This window comes from Rhineura floridana, chromosome 1 (genome assembly GCF_030035675.1).
Source record: "Rhineura floridana isolate rRhiFlo1 chromosome 1, rRhiFlo1.hap2, whole genome shotgun sequence".
Classification (NCBI taxonomy): domain Eukaryota; kingdom Metazoa; phylum Chordata; class Lepidosauria; order Squamata; family Rhineuridae; genus Rhineura; species Rhineura floridana.
Genome location: NC_084480.1, coordinates 22,330,624 through 22,357,064, shown reverse-complemented (window position 1 = coordinate 22,357,064; position 26,441 = coordinate 22,330,624). Strand labels below are relative to the sequence as shown.

At 40.8% G+C, this 26,441-nt stretch overlaps 1 protein-coding gene across 10 annotated transcripts in view; it reads right to left on the bottom strand.

The window, feature by feature from the left end:
* Positions 1 to 1,557: 1,557 nt before the first annotated feature.
* The window catches only part of NEDD4L (NEDD4 like E3 ubiquitin protein ligase), a 433,261-nt gene continuing 408,377 nt past the window's right edge, over positions 1,558 to 26,441 (bottom strand). For 9 of the 10 annotated variants that reach the window (XM_061615405.1, XM_061615386.1, XM_061615324.1 and 6 more), the window contains 10 exons: positions 24,579 to 24,700; positions 21,984 to 22,054; positions 19,296 to 19,391; positions 13,295 to 13,368; positions 11,396 to 11,456; positions 8,808 to 8,867; positions 6,559 to 6,666; positions 6,078 to 6,174; positions 5,594 to 5,666; positions 1,558 to 2,149 (listed from right to left, as the gene is read on the bottom strand). In XM_061615405.1, the coding sequence (XP_061471389.1) occupies positions 2,047 to 2,149; positions 5,594 to 5,666; positions 6,078 to 6,174; positions 6,559 to 6,666; positions 8,808 to 8,867; positions 11,396 to 11,456; positions 13,295 to 13,368; positions 19,296 to 19,391; positions 21,984 to 22,054; positions 24,579 to 24,700 (865 nt within the window). In that variant the 3' untranslated portion in view covers positions 1,558 to 2,046. Of the gene's footprint in view, positions 2,150 to 4,261; positions 4,326 to 5,593; positions 5,667 to 6,077; positions 6,175 to 6,558; positions 6,667 to 8,807; positions 8,868 to 11,395; positions 11,457 to 13,294; positions 13,369 to 19,295; positions 19,392 to 21,983; positions 22,055 to 24,578; positions 24,701 to 26,441 lie in introns of all 10 variants that reach the window. The other variant, XM_061615332.1, reaches the window with a different exon arrangement.

The following is a 26,441-nucleotide window of genomic DNA, read 5'->3' as shown; positions in this document are numbered from 1 at the left end:
TCTAAATAGAAGGTGGGGACAAAACTATATTTAAAAAGAAAAGTAATTGAAAATGAAAAAAATGTCCTCATCTTTTTGGTGAGGTTGTGATCTGCGGTTTGAAAGGGCAGAATGTATAAGAAAAATATCAATTAGCTTTACACCAATAGACTGTGAGTTAGAAGTGGGTTGAACCAATGACCTAAGCTGGGTTTCACCTCTACCATTTTCTTTTTAAATATTAAAAGGATTATGATTGAGTAGAAAAAGCAAGAAGAGGGAGCAAGGAAGTATAAGAAAAACAGAGAGCACTGTAGTTGTGATTGTATATTTGCAACAGAGCTCTATTTAAGGAGAAGCTCATTTAAACCTCACCTGTAAAAACATTGGAGCAGCACAATCCCATGCATGCTTACTCAGAAGTGAGTCTCACTGTGTTTACAGGAGGTTACTCCCTACATTTAAGATGGCAGCCTTAGTTGGATTGAAGCTCGGCAAAGACATGCCAAGCTGAATAGAACCAGCTTTGTGATTTATCAGACTAGTTCTGCTACCATTCCCCTTCAAGTGGATCACAGGTACCACATCTACTCTTTTCCCTTTAATCTATTACATAAGTCACAAGTCAAGCATAATCATGGAACATGTCATAGGTTACAAAACTGGCTAGATAAGGGCACATATTAAATAAACCTTGGTTGGGGGAAGAAAAAAACAAACACCCAACCCCTCAAAATACAATTAGTGTCTGAAGTTCCAGCTCTGTTGGTGAGTTTGTTTGTTTTACTTTGTCAGCGGCCACCAAATTCACAACTGAACGTTATTGCATCAAAAAGACAGGGGCAGGAACAAGGTATATCATCACATTAATGTTTATGGTTTTTTTTTTTTAAAAAAAAGAGATAAAGAGAGATATGAGCTCCAATGTGGTACAATAAAGTGCTTCTAGAATCGTTGCAGTTAAAAATAAAAGAAAACAAATCCTTATCATTTAGAGACCATTAGCAAATGTATACAGACAGGAGCCTGCACAGATCTGGTTTCCACAGCCTCCATCCAGATCAAGCAGTGCCAGGATTAGTTTAGAATGCCTCCATTGCAAAGAGGAGAGAATTAGTAAAACAGTCACTGTACAAAGGTAAGCAACAGGATTAAGCATTCCTCCCCCATGACAATAATGCCAACCCCATCACCAAAAGAGCTATAATACATATAAATATTAAGGAATAATGAAGCAATTTCCTTATTGAATGAGAGATTTGGCATGCTGTATTACGTTATGATCCTCTTGTAACTTGCAAATGTCCTGTTGATTTGTATAAAACACTTTACACCCAAATCACTAATTTTGTTTTCTCTTTTGTCAATGCACATAATTAAAAGGCATTAGGTATTTTCTGATAATATTTCCAATTAGCAGAAAAATTCTTATAAAAAATTGCTCTGAGGATCCTAAAAGATCCAGTGCATGAGGCTAAACAAGAAAAATAACTAAAAATGTACTTTGGAAACTAAAATACCGCAAGCATTAAGTCTAGACAAATTATGAGGAAAAGAAGCAAGCCCATTTTTCCAATATGAGAGGTTTTTTTTGTTTAATTGTATTTAAATAAAATTTGAAAATGTCTAAATCATTTTTAAAAAGTAAACATGAGCTGTAATACTATACCTGCAAAATGATTAATTCCATTCATTGTCATTAGAAAGTATGTAAAACATTTATTAAGGGCTTTTGCCTACAGAGGCACCACATAAATAGAACAAGTCCCGCTGAAATGTAGTCAGAGTACACATCAACCAATCGGTAATTTGCCATGGAAATTTCAGAAATACTATCCACAGGTGAGAGAAAGTTACTTCCAATCGCTGGATTTAGACATCTGCACTGTACAAGAGTTTGCTCCATGAACCAACCACTGTGCAATTGTTCTGCCTCTGTGTCTTGTAAATGTCTGTCAGGCAAATTGAAAAGTGCACGCAGAACTTGCTCCGTGAACAGAACCTTTGCTTTAAAAATAATAACAATAATAACAACAATAATAATAACAGTAAGGAACAGGCGCTGTCTTAATCCACTCCTTCAAATCCTTGAGCATTTTCAACTGCCATAAGGAGCTTCTCTCGCAATTCTTCAAAAGAGTCATACGGAGGTAAGTCAAGGCGATTAAAGCTGGAATGGGAAGAGGGGAGAATGTGCCATTGTAAGGGTTGTGTTAATTTTAAATCTTAATACATTTTTCAGATTGCAATATAAGGTAAAGGGCTTTGGCACTGACTGGCATTTTCATTGTTGCTTTTTAAAGGATGCCTCAGGATCCTTCACTCTAAGCATATTTGCAATTCCACAGAACTCTTCCTTCCAACCTCCACAAAGACTTGTATTTCAAAGTCAAAGCCTTCTCTCTCAGGGATGACAACATGGCTTAGCTCCTTGCTGAACCCCAAGGATGGGATTTTGTCAATCCTTGAAGTTGGCAGTAAGATTGCAATACATTTATTTTTGTACTGCAGGGTGGAGTATGTATTGTGATGTTTGCACATGCCCCAAAGCAGAAGGAAATATTAAAAGAGAAATATGTAAGACTTAGTATTCTATTCAGCCTGCAGGCATATGGAAACTGGACCTACACGTGGTTTGTGTGGTGGATAGAAACAGAAGACTGGAAAGAGAGAAAAGCAAACAGTATCATGACACCAGATACCTTATCACTCAACCTGCAATCTGTTATGACTGGATGGATTATTTCTGTAGAGTTCATTTGCATGCTTATTGAGTTCAATGGTATTTACTCCCATGCAATCATGCTTAAGATAGGTAAAACTGACCATGGGGAAGGGGACTGGAGGGATAGGAGGAAGGAGAAGGGAGGGTGGGTTTGATTAGTTGCACACTTTTTGAGTTCAAAGGGATTTATTTCTGTGCAATCATGTTGAAAAATGGAAACGGACTGCCTTCAAGTCAATCCTGACTTATGGCGACCCTATGAATAGAGTTTTCATGGTAAACAGTTTTCAGAGGTGGTTTTACCATTGCCTTCCTCTGAGGCTGAGAGGCAGTGACTGGCCCAAGGTCACCCAGTGAGCTTCATGGCTGTGTGGGGATTCGAACCCTGGTCTCCCAGGTCATAGTCCAACACTGACCTGGGGGAGGGGCATGGAGGAGAGGAGGAGATTGGGTGGGTGGGCACTGGGCAGAGGGGAAGCCCCTTTCCTTTTCAAAAGGAAAACACTGTGAACAGTATCATTGCTTTTCAGGGTTTTCCCCACCTATTTATTCTACAGCAGGCACATGTAGCCTCCCACCCAAATTTAAACCAAAGCTGTCCCTGGCCACATCCACACCAGGCCTTTATTCCACTGTGGACAGTAATGGCTTCTTTCAAATAATCTTGGGAAGTGTAGTTAGTGAAGGGTGCTGAGAGTTGCTAGGAGATGCCCTGTTCCCTTCACAGAGCTTCAATCAGAGCACCTGACTGTTAAACCAGTCTGGCCACTAGAGCTCTCTCAGGGGTATAGCAGTCTCCTCTCAGCACCCTTCACAAACTACACTTCCCAGGATTCTCTGAGGGAAGCCATGACTATCTCATGTGAAATCAAAGTCTGGTGTGGGTGTGGCCCCCTGATTAGGCAAGCCAAGCAGCTGTGAGGCTTTTAGAAGACTGACAGTTGGTTCTTATTGAGCATGCCCGACATTATCATTCAGTTCAATGCAAAATTTATTAAATTAATTAAAAATCAGCCAGGCATTTTTAAACTTCTAAACTGTGGAAGATGAAGATCAGAGTATGGGGCAAGGTCAGTAACAGGATTACAGGTATTCTGTCAACATGGCTGAGTTTTAATGAATTTCAACAGATTATGAGAACTCAGAGAAAAAAGTCCAAAAGGCGTCTGGGTTTTCTCTCTCTCTCTTTAGACTTTGAACTCTCGATTCTTTCTGACTGTTTTGTTTATCGCCATGAAAATTGAGAGGGTTGTTAAGTAAGCGTTCTGAGTTCAGGACTATAAGTTTTGTAAGGTTTTGTTTTGAAATTACAAAATTTGTTTAGAATTAGGAGTGAGCAGTGAAGTGGCCAAGTTTGCTGACAACACTAAATTGTTCAGGGTTGTTAAAACAAAAAGGGATTGCGAAGAGCTCCAAAAAGACCTCTCCAAACTGAGTGAATGGGCGGAAAAATGGCAAATGCAATTCAATATAAACAAGTGTAAAATTATGCATATTGGAGCAAAAAATCTGAATTTCACATATACGCTCATGGGGTCTGAACTGGCGGTGACCGACCAGGAGAGAGACCTCGGGGTTGTGGTGGACAGCACGATGAAAATGTCGACCCAGTGTGCGGCAGCTGTGAAAAAGGCAAATTCCATGCTAGCAATAATTAGGAAAGGTATTGAAAATAAAACAGCCGATATCATAATGCCATTGTATAAATCTATGGTGCGACCGCATTTGGAATACTGTGTACAGTTCTGGTCACCTCATCTCAGAAAGGATATTATAGAGTTGGAAAAGGTTCAGAAGAGGGCAACCAGAATGATCAAGGGGATGGAGCGACTCCCTTACGAGGAAAGGTTGCAGCATTTGGGGCTTTTTAGTTTAGAGAAAAGGCGGGTCAGAGGAGACATGATAGAAGGGTATAAAATTATGCATGGCATTGAGAAAGTGGATAGAGAAAAGTTCTTCTCCCTCTCTCATAATACTAGAACTCGTGGACATTCAAAGAAGCTGAATGTTGGAAGATTCAGGACAGACAAAAGGAAGTACTTCTTTACTCAGCGCATAGTGAAACTATGGAATTTGCTCCCACAAGATGCAGTAATGGCCACCAGCTTGGATGGCTTTAAAAGAAGATTAGACAAATTCATGGAGGACAGGGCTATCAATGGCTACTAGCCATGATGGCTGTGCTCTGCCACCCTAGTCAGAGGCAGCATGCTTCTGAAAACCAGTTGCCGGAAGCCTCAGGAGGGGAGAGTGTTCTTGCACTCAGGTCCTGCTTGCGGGCTTCCCCCAGGCACCTGGTTGGCCACTGTGAGAACAGGATGCTGGACTAGATGGGCCACTGGCCTGATCCAGCAGGCTCTTCTTATGTTCTTATGTTCTTATGAAATGAGCATGTGGAATGCGAAAAATTTTGCAGAATGCAAAAAATCCACAATGGCTATAGTATACAGCCACTCTCGTGGCTGTGTAGTATCCCTAGCACATAACAGGAATTAATACGGCTTTTGTTATCAAGTTTTCAGAAGCAATTGGGGAAGACTTGGACCCTCTGCTCCTCTATACAAAGTGAGATTTCAGCTTTAAATGCTGAAAACCAAACCTTAACAACAAAAACAATGAAACTAATTTGTTATAATATTTTAAATCTTTTCTAGCCACAGAATGGTCCTGACATTCCAGATCAAATCTGGAATCGGTTTGGTCAAGTTCAACTTGGATTAAGCCTGGATTCTATAGCAATATCATTCATCTTTGCTTTTGCACACATTAATACAAGTCTAATGTATAGCAATCCTAATGTAAGAATAACCAACATACACAGCTAAAAGTACCTTCATCTAGGATGTCAGATTTCAACACCATAAATAATGCTTCATGCTTATCACTTACCACGTGTGAGCTCTGGGTAATTTCTCAGGACTTCCCCATTGCTCTATTGTAAACAGCTGAGGACCATTTGAACCTGGATCAGAGTAGAAGCACATGAATGGGAAAGATGCTCTTAAGATGCTCCTAGTAAACAATACAGCCTGTCATGGTCTACATTGGTGACTCTTTAATTCTAAGTGAGGCCCCTAGGAAAGTGTGGACTATTGCCGGACATGGCTACACTTTCCCCCCTGACAACAATATCTATCTATCTATCTGTCTGTCTGTCTGTCTGTCTGTCTGTCTGTCTAATCTATCTATATAGGTGTATATAAGTGTGTGTCCTATGACTTGACAAAATGGCAAAATGCTCATCCCATCATGACCCCAGCCATAAGCAGCACCCTGGACTCTGACCCAGAGGAGGAGCCAACAAGGTCGGAAAGGTCAGTGGCAGCACAAACTGGCTGTTCAGGGGTCAAATCATCTGTTTGATTTAACTCACCATAAAGTTCAGCAAATCCATTCATAGGCACTCGTGATGTCCCAGTTACAAATTGCAATAGCCGGATACGTTTCTCAGCATCCATCAGTAGAACAGCCTATAAAACAGATAGTTGTGAAAACTTATGGAGGCTTTACAGATGTGCCTTCATTGCATTGATAGGCACAACCAAAAACTTGATCTTATTATTGATATTGCAATCTGAGAAATGGGCAGAGGTCTTTTCAAGAACAGGCATATACATAAAATAATCTGGCTGGAGTTCTAAGGTTAGGTTAGGCGCACTGTTCTTTAAACATTGGGTCCCCAGATGATGTTGGACTGCAACTCCCATCATCCTTGGCCATTGGCTAAGATGGCTGGGGTTAATGGAAGTTGTAGTCCAACATCTATGAACCCAAGGCTGAAGAACAGTGGGTTAGAGGACAGAATCTAAGTGAAGAAAAAAGTTCACAGTTTATATTGAGAATTACAATGTTACCTTCCAGTACCACTGAATGACAGGATGGTTTGGACAATATCCATTCTTGTAGATTGTGTGCTGTCTCCAGTCATTGACATCAACATCACCAAGGCCGCACATTAGCAACTGGGAATGAACAAAAATGTTTGAGAGATGGGTATGTGGAATTTTCTCAAATTTTGCTGTCACAAATTTCCCACTTTGTTAAACAGGTTTATTAAGATAACCAAAGAAAAGTATATACAGATTGTGTCCTGTCCCCCTTCTGCTAAAGTTTTTGTGGAATTTGCACCAGTAGATACATACGGAATGAAACTCAAAGACAACTTTAAAAAAAAAAAAACTTGCCGTGATTCTGTAAAGCATGAAATATCTACAAAAAATATGTAAGTGCTTCCTGGGCCAACTGGGTCATACATAAGAACTGGTATTTATTTTATTTATTTTTATTTATTAAATTTATATACCGCCCGACTAGCAATAGCTCTCTGGGCGGTGAACATAAAACAGCATAAAAATACAATAAATAACAAAACAATACTAAAATACAAGCAACAATCCAACACAATAAACATTTTTAAAATTAAATCAGTGTAACTTAAAATGCTTCAGAGAATAGGAAGGTTTTGACCTGGCGCCGGAAGGAGAGCAGAGTCGGCGCCAGGCGTACTTCCTCAGGGAGACTGTTCCATAGTTCGGGGGCCACCACTGAGAAGGTATACTAAGAGATGGGTTTAATATAATTACCAGCAGCACTACATGTTGACTCAAAAATAAATCCCACTATCTTCCATGGAGCTTAATCCTTAGTAAGTATGTGTAGTAAAAGGCAATCTGTGTGGCTGAAGTATTCTCTTCTAACTTTTGGGATGGGTGGGTCAGAAGAGGGGATATTGCATATAAAGTGCATAGTTAAACTATGGAATTTGCTCCCACAAGAGGCAGTGATGGCAACCAACTTGGATGGTTTTAAAAGAGGATTAGATAAATTCATGGAGGATAAGGCTATCAGTGGCTACTAGCCCTGATGGCTATTGCTCTGCCTCCATGGTCGGAGGCAGCATGTTTCTGAAAATGAGTTTCCGGAAGCCGCAGGAGGGGAGAGTGCTGTTGCACTCAGGTCCTGCTTGCAGGCTTCCCACAGGCATCTGGTGAGAACTTAATTCTGGACTAGATGGGCTGCTGGCCTGATCCGGCGGCCTGTTCTTATGTTCTCATTATTTGTTTTACTTACTACATTTAGACACCAACTTTCTGTCAATCATTCAAGGCAATTTACACGTTGAAATTATGGCTTTTCCCCATTTTGTTTATTCATTATAAGTTTACATATTATTGTTTTGTTTGACCCTCATACTAGAAACAATAATCTATGTCAGCAGTACCAACTGTTAGGGCTGCAATCCTAACCCCACGTATTTGGAAGTAAGCCCCTCTGAACTCAACCAGATTTACTTCTGGGTATACATGTATAGGATTACACTGTAAAGCAATAACCAACAGTGCAATCCTGTACAGCAGGGCCCCATTCATACGGCAGGGTATGTTCCTGCCGAAAAGCAAAAACCACCGGAAAGTGGGGCCCTACTGTATTCCAGCCGCCAAAGCACATGAGCTCCCAGCGTTATAGCTGATTGCGCGCTCCAGCTGATGGCTGTCAGGTGGAGCACGGTGGCTGGAGCTCCCCGCGCTACAGCTGATGGCCCCGCTGGTGCTGCCGTATTAGCAGGTCACCGAAAAGCGGGTCGCCGAAAAGCGGGGCCCTACTGTACACGTGTACTCAGAAGTAAGTCCTACCAGGTTTGATGGTATTGCAGTGTAAGTATCTGAAAAATGTAAAAGAATGTACTTTAAATGTTTTGTAAAATTAAAAGTTTTAAAAAAAAGAATCTGTAAGCACAAGGTAAGATTTAAAAAATTATGATAATTCTACCATGAGACTTCCTTCTGAGTAAACAGGTACAGGACAGGTCTATGTGAGTATGCTCTCAAGTGTTAGGAAAAATAAAAACTGCCTACATTAATGAATGGCTGGATTAGAGCCTCTGAGAACATACCCGTGTACTATTAAGAATCTGCCTCACTTAACCCAAAGGGCTGCTGACAGTTGTGTGTGCAGTAAGGCACCTTGCAGAGTTCCTGTCAACACAGATTTTTTCTACTGAATAAATATAAGAGTATAACTACCTTTCCAATTGCCTTATTGATATTCTAGAAGCAAATGCTGTGTCTTAGAGTAAAGACAGATAAAAGAAAAGGCAACTAACCTCCAGCTCATTTTCATCAAAAATTTTAATCAAGTCAGTAGGCAGGAGTTCCGTGAAACCCTGAAAAGAGGGTGGGGAGAAAGCAGAAATACATTCTAAATTAATTTCAGTGTCTTGCCATTGCCAATTCATCCAAGAGGAAAGCTAGAGCAAAAAGCTTCTAATTTAGAAACCTTCAATTTCTTCTAAAACCTAAGGAATGCATTCATTTCCTAACATAAAACAGGAGCAGAAAAGCTTTTCTGACCAAGGGACAGACTCATTTTTGGGCAATCCTCCTGAGGTCACATGCCTATGGTGGGCGGGGCCGGAGACAAATGTGGGCGGAACAACACCCCCCCCCAATCCTCCAGCCAAGGAAGCAAGATTTATGGTCAGAGTTAAAGGACACATTCCAGCCAACCAAAAACATTCAAGGAGGGCGCAAACCAAGGCCAGTAAGGGGCTTATACTGGGGAGAGCTATGTGTGCAGTGATTTGTAAGCCCCAACAAGCAGCTGATCCCACGTGATGTCATTGTGCTGCCAGGTGATTGACAGGAAAGTGCCCCAGCCACCTATCAAACTTGGTCTATGGTGGGTGGGAGAAATAAGGATCTGGCCCAGTGGACAGATCCGGCTCCCCAACCCTGATTTAGAGAGGGACATCTAATACAGATTGGATCATATACGCTATCTTGTATTTTGGGAAGTCTCACGCATAATGAGAAGACATGATTCACTAGAAAAGGCCATAATGCTGGGAAAAACAGAAGGGAGTAGAAAAAGAGGAAGGCCAAACAAGAGATGGATTGATTCTTAAAGGAAGCCACAGACCTGAACTTACAAGATCTGTACAGGGTGGTTCATGACAGATGCTCTTGGAGGTTGCTGATTCATAGGGTTGCCATAAGTCGAAATCGACTTACATATGCCACAGAATGAAGAATAGAGCAATGAAGATGGTACAATGTTCTGTTCTACTTCAGACTGTTAGGTGGATTATATTTTTAAATGTTTTCCTGCATTAAAAAAGTGTATATCCAACTAAAAAACTAGTGGAGCAAGGAACAAACTCTACTAAAACATCTCCCCTGATCTGCTAGTTCTTTACTTGCAGGGACCTTTACATGGAGGACCATTCAAACATTGCAACCCCTACCTGCAGTTTGAAGTGGCATAAATCCATTCTGCCACCTCATTCTCTTGCATGAGTTACAGCAGACCTTACCAACTTGGATCACATCCTAATTATGCAAAACCATTTTTTTTAATAAATGGTTCTTGTTATAGTCTGTAATGGAAAGCCTGAGACAACCTGAAGAAGTTGGCTGGGGAAGCAATGTTGTCCTTCCAAGATGGAAATAATAGCATAAGCGGTCAAACAAATCTAATACTGAGAATTACAAATCTTGCAGCTGGATTTTTAATCTTTAAACATGAATGTAAATAGAATAAGTATCCGAAACTGAATATATATCCTCTGATCACTAATATACTAAAAACTGAAATAGCCTTTGATCACTCAAATAGCAGGATTACTCCCCTGCTTGCCAGTGGTCCAATCAGTGCCCATGTGAGGGGGATCAGTATAAGGCAGATGTGAGCCTTTGGCCCTCCAGATGTTACTGTACTACAACAACCATCATCCCTGGCCAGTGTCCATGCTTGCTGGGGCTGATGGGAGTTGTATTTCAGCAGCATCTGGAGGGCGCAAGGTTTCCCATACCTGGTATAAGCAAGCACTCAGTGACATGATCCTCCTATCTTTCTGTTCCCCATCTGTGTGCCAACTGCAGCACATCAGCTATCAGTCAAGCCAATGTGTGTCTCCTGTTTAGCCATCTAATTGTCTGTCTCCTCCCCAATTTGTAGAGGAGGAGGGAGGGAGGAAGGAAGGAAGGATCTATTGCAGTGCCCATAAGTACTGAAGGGTGGGTAGGATGCTGTTGAGTGGGCTGTGCACTGACTTTTCATACTTTGTCAGCGCTGCTTCCAATGCTAAGTAAACTGCAGCGTAGGGTCTCAGATTATGAGGGGCCTCTTCATACAAAAAAAGAAACAAACACTAAATTTCAATTTTTACATAATTGGTTAAAATAAAGGAAACAGACTCCAAAACAAACATTTTCATTCTGATACGGTAAAAATATACTTAATTGCTACAAAATCATTTGTCATATTGTGTTTACAAACCTGCACAGAAATAACGATTATGTAGTTTTCATATATGCCAAGTAAGAAATCATAAGGTATTTTCATTTAAAGGTATTTCATATGCAAATAGGCTGATTGCAAGAGATATGTTTTAGTTAGATTGTTAGTTGCAGCTTTGCCTATGTACTGATAAATATGCAGATCAATGTTTATTATTTCTATTTTCATTGACCTTTTGGTTAACATAGTACGCTTTTTTTAAAAATGCTATAGGGCCTCTTAACCTTGACAGAGCATGAGGCCTCAGCATGTCTTAATCTGGCCCTGACGGCTTCTTGTGCAGCTTCCCGTGCACACTTTCCTCTTTCACCAAACACCACCCAAGTCTGGCCACTCAGCTCCAATAAACGTAGACCACACGGCAGAAGAGAAGTGGCAAATGAAGCAGCTTACCTCCAGAAATGCGTTCATTTGCTTTTGAACCCTGTTGACAAACCTCCACTGGATGACTAAGCTACAGTACACAAAGAAAAAACACACAACAGCACTTTCATTAGAAGGAAAAAGAGAGTTCAGTTTAAACATCTTAACCACCCAGGTCTTTTTCTGGCTTCCCATTTACAGCTCCAGTAATCTTTCATCTAACTGAGATAAAATGTAAACAGAACAAATGAGGCAAACACAATCCTTCCCATTTCAGCCACAGCTCCAGTGTCATCTGCTGAGCTCATGAATGTGTGTATCTCTTCATTAATTCTTTAGATTTCCTTTGGGAGACCAATGAGATAGTGAAGGAAAATTACCGATGAATGTCAAAGAGTAATTCAAAGGAAACTCTGTTTCACTTTACAGCCCTGACATTTAAATAGCTTTGCACATATGTTTTAAAGTGCTTCAGAGATGCCCTTTCCATATTAAGAGGTATGCCATGGAGAGATGGCATGAAATTAATCGTGTGGTTTCTATGGAGATTGTAGTCTGTTTTAACATTGTTTGGCTTAAAGAAAGTTAATCTCTCTATTTGAAAAAATGCTGAGAATTTGGTGCCTTTAATTCAGCCATATTTCAGAGTAAGGACCAAGCTAGATGTTATACTGAGTTCCATGTCACTTTTCCCCCTTTTGTTTCTGATGAAAGCAACCACTGGAGGCTGCAATCTGAAGTGGAAAAAAGGTGGATAAAGTGTGTTCAGCTCTTTCCCAGCTGGTCACTTCTCCCCCCAAAATACCACCTTTCCCCCATCCACATTTATTCTGTTTGCAGCCTCCAGTGGCTGCTTTTCATTTTAAAACAAAACAAACTTTGTGTTCCAATTTACATAGAACTATAATGTGGACTGGCCCTTAGATTCTTGAAAGCTCATATGTTTAGTTATTTTTATAAGTGATAATTTAAACACAACCATTTAAAACAGACATAATGCTGTAAAATCCTTACCACATTTACATCTTTGCAATAACCCTGTGATAGATAATTAGATTCTATATATGAGAAAGCAAAGCTGAAAATCCATTAAACTCAAAGCAGTTACAATTGATATCATTGGAATACAATGACCTGCCCATGAGCACCCACTGAGTCCATTGCTGAGCAGACATTTGAACTTCAGCTCTTTTAGTTCAATTTCAGACAGATTACAGCACTCTGCAACACTGTAATTTAGAAAAATGGGGGAACAGCAATATTTTATTCTGGTATAGTCAAGTGCTTGGCTCTTCATACAGTTCAGCAGAAGTAATCTGATGAATGCAGAGCAGCATCTGACCTGTAGGTTTGTCATGTTCACCCAAGTGCCCCTCTAGAGTACTAAGTTCCTTCATTCAAGTGACATGAAACAAACCTGACCTAGAGTTCCTAGAGACTACCCAATGGAACTCATCCTTTTCTAGCCTCATAGTATCATAGAATCATAGACTTGGAAGGGGCCTATATGGCCATCAAGTCCAACCCCCTCCTCATCTCTCCTTGGTTTAATGGTTGCCACCACTTCAAACCTTTTTCTTTGAAGCAACTGCAAACACACCTCTCCTAACGGACAGCACCATGCAGCCATTTAGAAGTACTCTGACAACTGTATGCCCCTTTGGATGAAGGCAACAAATTCTGTTTCATTAAATGACATATTGCAAGTTTCTTTGCAAGTTTCCTTGAACAACCTGCCTAAATCTTTATGGGAGCACAGAGCTAGAAAGAGACAGAATAGACTGTGAGCTTCCTTCTACAACAAACGCTAGTTAAAGAGTTCCAATTTCTGAGTTTACAGCTTCTATCAAGAGCACTTCGATCTGGAATGACTTTTAGTGATGAAATCTTCAAAGCCATTAAATTGAATACACAAGCATATGTACATACTCAATATATTCCCTTTTGTTTTCATTTGTGACCATGATATCTGATCCATTTGGCTTCAAGTCAACTTGGTATGTCTGTGAATAAAAACAAAAACAAGTCCCAAAACAACATTAACTATTCTGAAGAGTATGCAGAAAGGTATTGTTACAATTGTTAGAGCCAATTTAATATATGGTTTTTCCAATGAATAAGCTCTGTACAATTTTAACGTTTCTAACAATACCTATGTCAAAATGTCTATGGAGGGTTGTATTTTGTTTGTTAAAATGTTTCATTCTTAAAGATGTCCTCAAGGACAAATAGATGTAGAATAACTGATAAATCAGAACTCAGCACCACGTTTCATTAGCAAGTTGAAGACAACACAGATTAGTGTTGTCTGCTCATTTATAAATAAATGAATGGTGTTCAATGGGACGTGCAAGGCAGCTTTTGGAGTACCTCTTCATGTGCTATTTGGCATCATTTCAGACTTGAAACAGCTGCTCTGCAATGGTCCCAGGATAAAAAGCGTCAACAGTACCCATGCAATTGTCTCTTACAGAATGGCTTGAACATCCCATAAATAAATCCCAAGGTGGAATAATGTGTTTCGTGATTGAGAGGCCTCCTGATGATAAAGGCTCCTAGACGTGAGGCAGATACTTATCTATTTATTATCATCAATACACATGGCAGCCTTACAGAGTAATGTTAAAGGGGGAAAGCCAGATTCTTGGTTCATGAAGTTTACATAAGGTAATGCAGACAGTGGGAGAGCCATTTTACGTATTAAAAGTAAATGTACTGCCTTCAAGTCAATTCCAACTTATGGCGACCCTATGAATAGGGTTTTCATGAGGCTGAGAGGCAGTGACTGGCCCAAGGTCACCCAGTGAGCTTCATGGCTATGTGGGGATTCGAACCCTGGTCTCCCAGGTCGTAGTCTAACACCTTAACCACTACACCACACTGGCTCTCATATTTTACATTTTAGATATACACCTAAGTATCTAAGGCAGAGCTAGCCAACATGATGCCTTCTAGATGTTGTTGAACTTCAACTACCATCATCCCTGATCATTGGCCATGCTGGCTGGGGCTGATGGGAGTTGCAGTCCAACAACATCTGGAGGGCACCACACGGGTTACCTCTGATCTAAATGGAAAAATATGGAGGCAGGAAGTGTTTGCAAACACAGGTATGTGTTTGTCAGGCAGCTGAGGTTGACTGCAGCTAACCTGTTGGAATATCCATTTGGTGGCAAGGGCGAGTTTGCCTCTATGTAATGCAGGGGTGGGGAATCTTAAGCCTGGGGACCGAATGTAGTCCTCAACCCTTCCTATCCAGTGCTTGGAACTTTCCTCAGGCCATACCAATTACCAGCCCTGCTCTGCACCCTCTTTGAGTTCTTCTGTCTAGCTGGAATGTGTCCTTCAACTGTGAAAATGCCTCTTGGTTGCCAGGATAGATAAGAGGATGAAGATGTATGCTGTATGTGTAGAAACCTTTCAATTTCTGCATGGCTGGAATGTAGCCTACTGTACAAAGGTAACAGTCACATCAGTTAGCTCATTCACTTTTGCATCTAGATCATCACTCGCCTGTGGCCCCGGGAAGGGTGCCCATGAGACAATGTAGCCCTCGGGCTAAAAAACGTTCCCCACCCTGGGTATAAAGTATGAAGTGGTCCTTAGGGATGTTTCAAAGATAAAGTATGTTCTTCATATTTTATGATTTGGAATAATTTTTATGGAGGAATATACATGGAAGACTTTGCATTAATATTTAATTTAAAAATCCATACAGATTTTTAAGGAAAAACCCATTAACAGAATTAGCTTCTGCTCACACACCTTTCTTGCAAAACCAGTGTAGATTTTTCATTTGGATGCATATTGCTTCAGTGTAAGTATTCTCATGCAGAAAAGAAAACATTAAACTAGACAAGTTCTTACAGTGCTACATTAGAGGAAGGTTGAAGAAGTTGCTGAAACCTACTTATTCTCAGCTGTAGAATGCTGAACTGGGAAAACGCTACAACAATATGCAAGGCTTGAAAGGCCTGATACAAATTTAGCGGGATCAAGTGTGATACAAGTCAAGGTAGAAAGAGATGGGCCTCCTATTTCCTTAAAAAACTTGGATATATTTGTGAAGAGTACTATATGATGAATTATAATCTGATATTGATAACGGCCTAACAAGGCAGGGGGGGATACCACCTCTCTTCCCCACAAAAAAGTTGCTTCATGGCTGAGTAGAGTGTTTTGCTAAAGATTCCAACACATCATATTAACAGCTGGGAATGTTATGGCATGCTCACTTGCTGAATCATATTTGTCTTTTGATACATATCACCTGAACTGAAACCTTCTCAGATGTAGAAAGCCACGGTCACTTCTGGAACCCATCTGTGACACTTTATAATTTTCCCCCAAACCGGCCAACTTACAGAAGTGCTTGGATGCCAGAATCCTAGCCAAGACCAGATGAAGATGCAAGACATACAGATCAAGATGACTTATGCAAGCAAGGAAACCACATACTACTGGGCAGGCAACTTCTGCTTCAAAGCAGTGGCGTGACAGTGCATGCAATTTGCATTGAAAAAGTGGTGGGCTATGTGTATGTACAGTCAGCCCTTCTCCTGTTTACTCTTTTTCTCCACACAATGCCAACTCCCAGGTGGAGGAAATACAGTTAGAAGGGAATAGCCACAAGCAGGGGAAGAATTAGGTCCTCTGTCCTGCCTGCCCACTGCTGCTCTGCTACAAATCGCCTCTGCAAAGACTGGAGTGACCAGACTCATCCTTGCTACCAAACGGATGCTTTGGTTCTAATCTGAGTTGCATTAAGACTCTTACTTGACTTCCAATATGCTGTCGGAAGAAACTGAGTACAGGCAGAATTCACCGACCCAACTATGCAACAGTAACATACCTTTGCCACTCATCATGGATACAAAGAACTCATTAAGTCTCTTTCCAAGTCTTCCATTTTCTATTACTGTGCACTAAATAACTACTGTTCTCAGGAACAGAATGGCAAGGAGAGAACATAAGCATAGATAAGGTGCAGTAATGCTCAGGGGAAAGGCAAGGGGTGGGGAGAGAAACAGCTATGAATATAGATGCTGTATCCCCACCACTAGTCTGGCAAACATTTGCTTTTATTTATTTATTTATTTATTTATTTATTTCTTATGACATTTACACCCCACCTTTCCTCCAAGCAGCTCAATGTTGTGTACATGGTTCCTCCCCCCAGGTTTTATCCTCACAATAACCCTGTGAGTAGGTTAGGCTAAGTCATGATGACTGGCCCAGGGCCACCCAGCAAGCTTCATGGCTGAGTGGGGATTGATTTCCCAGGTCCTAGTTTCTAACTACTACAAAACACTGGTGTCAATCCTGCACTACTATCATCAAAACTAAATCCTTTTGAAAGAAATTGAGACTGCATAGTAGCAGCGTGGGCTGCAGAGGACAGCTCTTGACACACTTGATTGACATCTAAGAAAACTGTTGGGACTAGGGGGGGGAAGTGCTCTTCCCACCCACCCAAATGCAGGATCAAAATGGGTAGGACTGACTGTCAAATGTATTAGAACTAAAATGAACATGTGGGTTGGTTTCTAAAAGAAATAACAACCCAAATAAGAGATTAGGGGACTGCCTGTATGAACACTTGCTACCAGAACATATTCTACAAAGAGGAGGAAGAAGAGGAACACCACATGGCAAAAAGCTCAGAATAAACCTGAGAACAATACAATGCCCTGCTGCTAACTCATTCATTATATTCCCCCCCCCAAAAAAATACAAGAACCACTTTAAAACCTGAAAAGAAAAATGGTGTGCTAAGATTTACAGAAAATTAAAGTGGAAGGGGCAGACTAAAGGAAAGCAAGACCTAACGGGCAAGTGCTTAGCAACAATTAGCCTCAAGAAACCACAAACAAGAGTCAGCACCACAAAACTGTGCCTGGACGACAGAGAGCAGAACAGATGATCCTCATGGAATATAATTCCGCTAAGCAGAAGGGGGAAAGACATTTGGGAAGGGCCATAGCTCAGTGGTAGAGCAGCTGCCTTGCATGCAGGTTCCATCCCAAACATCTCCAGGTAGGGCTGGGAGAGACCCCTGTCAGAAACCCTGGAGAGCCACTGCCAGCCAGTGTAGACAGTACTGAGCTAGATGGAGCAACAGTTTGACTTGGTATAAGGCAGCTTCCTAACATGATGTCCAGGGGAGCCAAGCGCTGATTCCACATAACTTGGGCCTGTGTCCATCTTCCCAGAACCCCCAGAAGAATTTGGGGCCAAGGGAAAAGAAAGAAAATTGAGTGAAACTAGATTCTGACAGAGCAGGTGGACTGCCAATCGCTTGCTCAGTTAGTTGTAAACCATCTTTATGGCCACATTTGGTGATACATTTCACTGGTTTGCATATTATGCATCTGTAAGACACATGCTTTAAACTGCAATTCCCAACCTAATTACTTCAAATTAGTTCTCCATTAAAGCCAACGTAATTTATCTGAAGTGAGTGAGTTACAGACTCTAGGTGTTATGTACGCCACCGTAGCTATGCTGAACTATGACACCATTTCTAATTTTGCAACACACTTAAAAGTTGCTATGGTTTTGTCTGCTGAATGACTTCTAGCAGCAGGAATCATTTGGATAAGGTTTTCAGCTCCCCAGTGGTAATCAAATAAAAAATTTGGGAAGCCTAAGCAAAAAACAAGAGAACTTATACTGTATCTTGAATACGCTGTGTTATGCTTTGGTTCTCTGAATCATTATGTTGTTTTTAGTTACTGTAAACCGCCCAGAGAGCTTCGGGTACGGGGCGGTATACAAATACAATAAACAAACAAACAAACAAATAAATAAATTATGGGAAAACTCAGATTAAGTATTCAAAACTAAAAGTGATAACAGCAAACTATTCAAAGAAAAAAAATCCCACAATATCACAGAATTCCGTTATTTACACTAAGAACCTCACGGACTGAACAAACCTAGGCCTCAGCCACACAGCATGCACCAGAAAAGAAGTGTATAGGAATTGGGCCCCCAAGCATTTGCTGAAAAGTATACAGTGTTTGCCATTATATCTATATATCATTGTCACACTGGCAACAAGTGTATCCAGCAACACCTTTCACTGGCTATATTTCTCCTGAAGTCTGGGGAACTATTGAGGGAGGCTTGGAGGGTGGTGACAAGGGAGAGGGCCTTTTCAGTTTTGGCTCCCCATGTGTGGAATGCTCACCCCAGAAAGATGCACCTGGCATCTTTGCTGACATTTTTTTGGTGCCAGGTAGACTTATTGTTTTCTCCAGGCATTTAAGGTTTTGTTGTTTTTTATTAGTGTGCTGCCAAGCTTCCTGTAACTGTTATGAGGGTTGTTTGTTCTGAAGCAGCATTTATTGAGATTGCTGTGGTTAGTTCTTGAAACCCTCTGAAAGAAATCTGACGCTCTAGGGATAGCATTTAAAATGGTTCTTTATCTGGAAAACACAATGGCAAAGCAAAGCAAAAGTAAAGCAAGAACATTTGGCTGCTGCTCACCTACTACTCATTCCAGTCTTCTACAAAAGACCTTCATTTGAAAGTATGGAAGTTGCTTTCTCATTTTCTAATGACAAGATTACAGCCTTTTTTCTCAGTTGCAACCCTAACATCTTTCTCCACGAGTAACTGTACAATGGTCTTTTTTAGGAGCTCATTAACAGGTTTAACCAGCTGCGATTGTAATTGTTGGTGATAAGGAATTGTTAAGGATCTTCCAGCTAAAAGGTTTTAAAAAGTTCTCTTAAACCTATGGCTCAATGGAAAATCACTGGTGAGATTATCATCAGCCTGGAGTTTACACATCAAGGCCATTTTCACACATCTGGTTCTCCAGGTTCTCCATCCTACTCTTCAACGGCTTATAACGTGATGCTAAACACGTACTGCAGGCCAACATCTTAGAACAACAAAAGCAATCAAATGAACTCCTACATACCTGCCCAAAGTTTTCTTCATCTATGCAAAACATGAGATCCAGCTCCATGGGGTCATTTTCCAGGATCCATTTCAAGGAGTTGTAATATTCGCTGTCCTATAGTAAAAGCATTGCTTCCCATTAATCATTTATTTCAAAATACCAAATCTCAATTAATGTGCCACTTAATTTCATTTTCATTTAATCCTTTTGGCACAGATTGTTGTTACCTGCCCTCAGAACTTACAGTAAAGGCTGGGTAAGAAATTGATATAGGTACAGTTTTCTCAAAATGTCTCACAGCAAGGCAAAGATGAGTGCTGTGCATCACTGATTGTGAGATTTTTCTCATGCCAACTGCAACTCTTTCATGGCAAAGTTCATCTTTTGAAGCTTCCAGGATGTCTCAGCTACCACATAAACAGCCCTTTGATCATGTGAACATGCCAATTGAATCCATCCTATTAGTTATTTTGATACTTTTTTTTAAAGTGCACTTATTCTGCCTTCATTTATTTATTGTACTTATATACCGCCCCATAGCCGAAGCGCTCTGGGCGGTTTACAGTAACTTGCCATTACTCATATTGTTTTTAATTCACAGTTGGCATGATCTGAATTTCTTCAACAACCTTTTCCAAGGCGAAGGTTTATATAGTGTGTGGGTTGTGTTCAGCGGTGTCGCTTGTGCTGACAGAGGGCGCTTTGACCCAGAAGGGGCTTAAATTTTGCGGATGTTTTTGCTTCTCCATGCAGTCCCTGCTTCTCATCCTCAGTGGGTTAAAGGACCATTTGGAACAGTGGGGAAAGTGGCAGACAGGACGGCACAGGAGGAGGGAGAAATTGGCAAAAATGGCCCCCCTCCCCGTTTCACTGACAGAAGCCTCTGCTGGATCAAAGAGTCTCCTGTTAGCACAAGGAACACCTTTTGATGTAACCCTGTATGATATAACTTGAGAAAAATAAAAATACTGACATACCCACACTCATTGTTTTCAACACACATCTGTCCTGTTCAATAAATATTTGAATCAGAGGCCTTTCTATTAGTGGTGGCTCTGTGTGTGCAAAATTATTAATTTGGTACATTGGTAAGTCAGTGTACCAGTTTTCTGCAGGCATTGTTGCTAAGGCAGTGCTAACTCCTGCTGCTGCTGAATGAGCATCTGAGTATGCACAGAAATCTAAATGGTCCATTGTGTCTTCCGATATCAAGTTTCCAGTAGACGCTGGCCCTGATCTGCATCTAGTTTCATGTAAACAAGGTGTTAATCTGTGACTAGTTGCATGAGAACATGGATGGGGAAGGACATCAGAATGCATATTGAAATGAGCACCATAAAGCACCAGGTGCACATTCACATGAATATCTAAATGCTCGTTCATTTTATGCCCATTGTCAATTAATAGGCACACATCTTTATGAGTTTATTACACTTATATCCTGCCTTTCATCCAAGAAGCTCAAGGTGGCATACATATGACTTATTTATTTATTTAAACATTTATATGCCACCCTTCTGGTACAAATGCACCACCCTGAACAGTTTATGACATTAAAAAGGAAGATGTAATTCTCCTCTGCCCCAATGGTTTCCTCTCAACGACCCTGTAAAATAAGTTGAGCAGAAAGACAGACTTCCCAGTACCATCCACTGAGCTTCATGGCTGGGTGAGGATTTGAACCCAGGTCTCTCCAGTCCAAGTGCATCACACTGGCCCAGTTGGCATGTAATACTAAACCAAACCATGGCTTAAGTGTGCACATGCAAATACAGTAAAAGCTACGGCCATTTTGTTCCTCCTGCAGTCCTGCTGCTGCTGCATTGCCAATAGCAAAGCCATGGTTTAACTTAGCGTTAGGTGTGAACAAAGATCCAAATAAACCATGAACAGTAAACCAAGAACAAACCTTAGCTACAGCTCATAGTTTGCCTGGAACGGCTGCAATTTTTATTGGAAGTGCTTGCACTCACATGTTCATGCCCAGCCATTGTTTGGCTTAGTGTCACATGTGAACCAGGCCACTGGATTGTCAGTGTGAAGGGAAAAAACCCCACTGAAGTAGATCAGGACAATTATCTTCCTCCCTCTTTAAGTTTATTCAACAAAATAAATTTTTAAACCTTTTTTTCCTAAACAATATGTTTTTTAACCCTTTTTATTTAAGATGTTTTTAAAGCTTTAAAAAAAAGTTTTTAAAAGTTTTGTAATGTATTTTAAGGTCTGTTTTTATGATGTTTTTAAGTGTTTTTAGTGCTTTTGTTTGCCACCCTGGGCTCCTGCTGGGAGGAAGGGCAGGATATAAATCAAATAATAAATCAAATAAATAAATAAAAATCCAGGTTGCTGAATATTTTCTGTAGTAGAACTGCTTGAAGCAGCTCTGAATTTTTTTTTTAAAAAGGCAATTTTTTTAAAAAAACCCACAAAACTATTGCATTAACCTTTTTTCTGTTGAATCTAATTGCATTAAGGGCTTCAAATTGCTTCCCTGGCAGGCAAAAAAGAATGGGGGAAAAGCCACATTAAACAATTAAAAAAAAAGAAGACGCAGCTAAGCTGTGCTTCCGTCCCAAATCTCACAGAGCTAACCTCGCTCCTGAAACTAGGAAGCTTCCAGGAAGTATTGACATCTAGTAATTTCCCCAGAGAAGAAGAAATGCACATAAATGAGAACGCTAATAAGCTCTCCAAGCGCTCACTTACCACCGACTCCATGTCTTTCAGGGTTATTGGTTTTCCCAGCATCATCTTGTAAAAAGGCCTAATGAAGAAACCTGTACAGAAGCAAAATAACAAAGTTTAATTTAAAATGGCTGCCCCCCCCCCAAAAAAGCAATATAATAAAAAAGGACATTTTCAAAAATCTAGGCAAGGCAGGCACAGCAGAGCTACAAAGGTGACTAGACAAGAAAGGCAAAATCAAAACAGGACAGCAGACTATCAAGCAAACCATTAAAAACACATCATTGTGAGCCGTTCAAGAAGTAGTATACTAAATGTATTTATTTATTTATTGAATTTATATCCTGCTCTTCCTCCCAAAGGAGGCAAATACATCAACAGAACAAGCACACAACGGCATTCTGAAAACAAAATATTCTCAAAAAAGTTATATTTAAAAACATTGTTTCATCCAGTGACCTCTGGTTGACAGGAACAGTTGCCTCAGCCATCAAATGCCTGGGTAAACAGGAATGTTTTCAAATTCTTCCTACAAGTCAATCATGATGGAGACACATGCACCTCACCAGAGAGGGCATTCCACAAATGGGGAGCCATTGCTGAAAAGGCCCTGGCAATGCCAACTGGGCAGCACTATCGCCAAGGCCTCACTGGTTGGTTATTCAAATAACACTGAAGACACAAGACATTTTTCAGGGATTAACATCCCACTGACTAACTGATATCCTGAAGTGAAGCCATTAAACAGATACCCATTGCACTAATTTTGGCACTGTGCTGGGTGTTCCTTAACATGGCATCAACAACAGCCCTAGCCAGCAGCCTGGGAGTGGGTCTCAAATGATCAAGAAACGAAGCTGAAATGAAAAATGAAGAGCATCCAAGCTAACCCAAGTAAAAAAGTGAAAAAAAATCACAAGATGCTGGCAATGAATTAAAAAACAGCCCAATTTCAGCCTGCATGTATTCGGGGTCAGTTCAAAATTAGAAAGTAAACTTTATAGACTTCTGGCAATACATTCAATACATTTATTTATTTATTTATTATTAAATTTATTAGTTGCCCATCTGGCTGGTTGTCCAGCTACTCTTGGCGACGTACAAAATAAAATGTACAAATACATTAAACATTAAAAATTTGAACAATAATAGTAAAACCTAGCCCACCCAAAAAGCCTGCCTAAAGAGCCAGGTCTTCAAGGCTCGGCGGAAACTCAGCATAGAAGGGGCATGGCGGAGATCATTTGGGAGGGAGTTCTGATGTGGCGGCATCAGAAGAAAGGACTGAATGTATTGCCAGAGATCTGGGTTTTTTTTACTTGATTGGGCCCCAAATGCCAAACAAGAGTTAGGCTAACCACATGTTCACCCAAAAGGCTTTTTGCACCTCTGGGAAAGGTAGGCCAGAGGAGGGGCAGGGTCCCATGCAGCACACCTGCTTTCAAAACGTAGCCGGCGACTTAGCACAGGGGAGGGAACAGATGGAGACCGAAGGAACTGGTTATATAACTTGGTTATCTCTTCAGAAATCAAAGATAAAATTGTGTTCTGTTGGTTAATCTTGGTGATGTTTCACAGAATGGCCGTAGCTTTAAAATAAGGTTTTATTATTTGTAGTTTAGAAGTCTCCTGTTATTTATCATATTTGTATCCCACCTTTCCTCTAAGGAGCACAGGATAGCTACAAAGGGTTTTCCATTTATCCTCACAATAACCCAGAGCATAGCAAATGCATCTTTATGCAAGTGCCTGCTGCTCTTAAGAAGGTGGTAGTGTAGTTGTTCCTTTAAAAAGCCCAGCTCTGGGCCAGAGGCTTATAATAAACTACTTCCTGGTCACAAATATCCCTTTCCTGGACAGGATGCTTGAGAGGGTGATGGCAATTCAGCTACAGGCGCTTTTGGAGAATAATGATTATGAGGACCCCTTCCAATCTGGTTTCAGGACTGAATCAACCTTGGTTACAACTTGTGGTTGGCGAGGAGAGACTTCATCATGAACCCAAGTTTGGACAACATCAAATCATCTGTTAGCTCAGCACAGTGGAAGAGTAAAGAAGATCAAGGAGCACAGCTGCTGTGAACTCCTCTCTGGGAATCCACATGTTCATGCACTCTGGGTAAGCCAAACTATGGCTTATTGTGAGGTGCAAAACCAAGCCAATGGTAGTTTAGTATGACTCAAGGGGAAAGGCACAGAAGATGACACCTGAGTACAGGTTTTTGGTTCTCACTGCAGAGACTTTAAATACTTCTGTAAAAGCAGCTCAGGAAAAGGAGGAATAGAGCTTTGTTTATTATCAGCTGCACTGCAGAAATAAACGGCAGATTTTTAAAGGCAACACTGTGGGGGCAGGGGAAAGACATCCATTTGGTATGGCAATGACATTTTTACACAGTTACTGCCTTTGCAGAATGCAGCACTGCTTTAATAGTTTGTTTGCTTTCCCAAGCCGTTTATATTAAGGAAAAATATTGCTACTCAGTGGAATCTCTGAGCAGCAATATACATCACTCATTTCATCTTAATCCATGAAAAAGCCAGCATTAAGCAGGGTGATCGTAAAACAGAAAGAGGGAGCACAATTTGGGGACATTATGTTTGTATGTTACTCACCATCTAAAAGCTTCCCATGATACACTGCCAGTCCAGCCACACGCCCAATAAAGGTGAAGTAAGACAAATGGTCTTCATTACAAAGACCTGAATTAGGATTGATTTGCAGAGTGTAGTTGTCCCTTATTTAAAGAAGAAAGGAAATAAGAAATTGGCATCATGTATGTTTGGCTTTCACTATCTGCCAAATACTACAATATTTCTTGAAAGATATTGCTTATTTGATACACATACTAGGAACATGCAAGTCATTCAAATATTTGCTCCTATATTAAGCTAGCAGACAGGAAATAGACAAGAACACTGTGTGGCACCTTACAGAACCAACAGTAGTTTTTGTGTGTGCTGTATTCACACATTGCCCAATCCTCTGGTGCAAATAGGATAAACAAGCCAGGAACCCTTCATTTCACACTACATCTGAACCAGGAATCATGGATTGTTTCTCCTGAGCAAGCCACAGTCAGCAAGTCAACAACAAAACATGATTTAATGTTAACAATTGAAGTTTGGTAGGCAGCAACAAGCCACAATCCCTGGTTCGGATGTAATGGGAAGCCAATGCTTTCTGGTTTGTTTACCTGCTCATGCCAGGGGAGGAACAAAGCAAATGGGAGCCTTTGGACAGCATGTATTAGCATGCTGCTCATTCACAATAAACCTCAGTAAGCCAGAAAGTCTGGCTTACTGTCAGACTTATGGCTTATGCATGTGTGAATGCAAGTAATGACTGTGCAGGGGAGGGAAAGACATTATAAAGAGTGGGTCCAAAATGAAATGGAAGAGGGACAATCTGTGACATTTCAATCCGAAGTTCAAGTTAGGCAAAGTGACTATACACAACAGCAAAAAATAGTGAAGGGCTGTGTCATTGCACGTCACTGCTATTGTGTGTAGTAACTGTGCTGACATTTTATACATTTGACCTTTCTCTATGTCACTATAGACTGTGCCTTCTGGCTTTACATGCTTTTCTGGGTCAATTCTTTATACTCTCCCTCCATCTTATTGCGTGCGTGAGTGCGTGCGCGCATGCCATTTGTTGAAGTGGGCAGTAATCCATGAAAACTTAAGCCAAGCAATAAAACTGTTAATACCTAAAGTGCCACAAAACTCCTGTTTGTGTTTCCTGCAACAGAATAACATGGCTACTTTTCTGGTGCATGGACATATTCTACTAGGGATATCTCCTTCTCAAGCCACATTCAATGGGATTTGAATGGGACATTCTGAAGACCACATATGGGCTCTTGAGCAGCTACCTTTCATTTCAAGAGAGCTTGTGAAGCTATATCTTCCCTGTAGCTGAAGAGGTATTCACCCCTAAAGCAGGGGTGGCTAACCTGTTTTGGTCTCAGGGCCACACTGAAAGTTGGCCGTCCCTCTGTGGGCCACGTACCAGAGATGGGTGTGGCCAAACTGGGCATGGCCAAAGTGAGCAATGTTATGAGTGCTCGGGCTAACCCCCACTTTGGTTCCTTTGGAGTTGAAGGGGTGGCAAGGCCCTGGAGTATTCTGGACTACATTTCCCATCTCACACTGTTTTCTGACTCGTTGTGCCTTCCTATGTACTGTGAAATGAGAACAAGATGCAAGGAACATCTTCTGGCACATTTGGAGAAATGTGAAGACCCAGAATTAAATGTTATCTTATTTTTTGGCAGATTTCCCTCATGCCCAGCAGAACAATCCCATTGTTTAAAGAGAGCATTAGAAAGTAGCCTTAGCTTTCCTGAGTGTAAGCAAGAAATACACACGAGATCACTTCATACCCAGACCTCTCCTTTTCATGTTGATTTGTAAGAGGGAAAGTGTATTTAAGAGCAGTTTTGGAGATCTAAAATAGTGATCTAAACATGATGC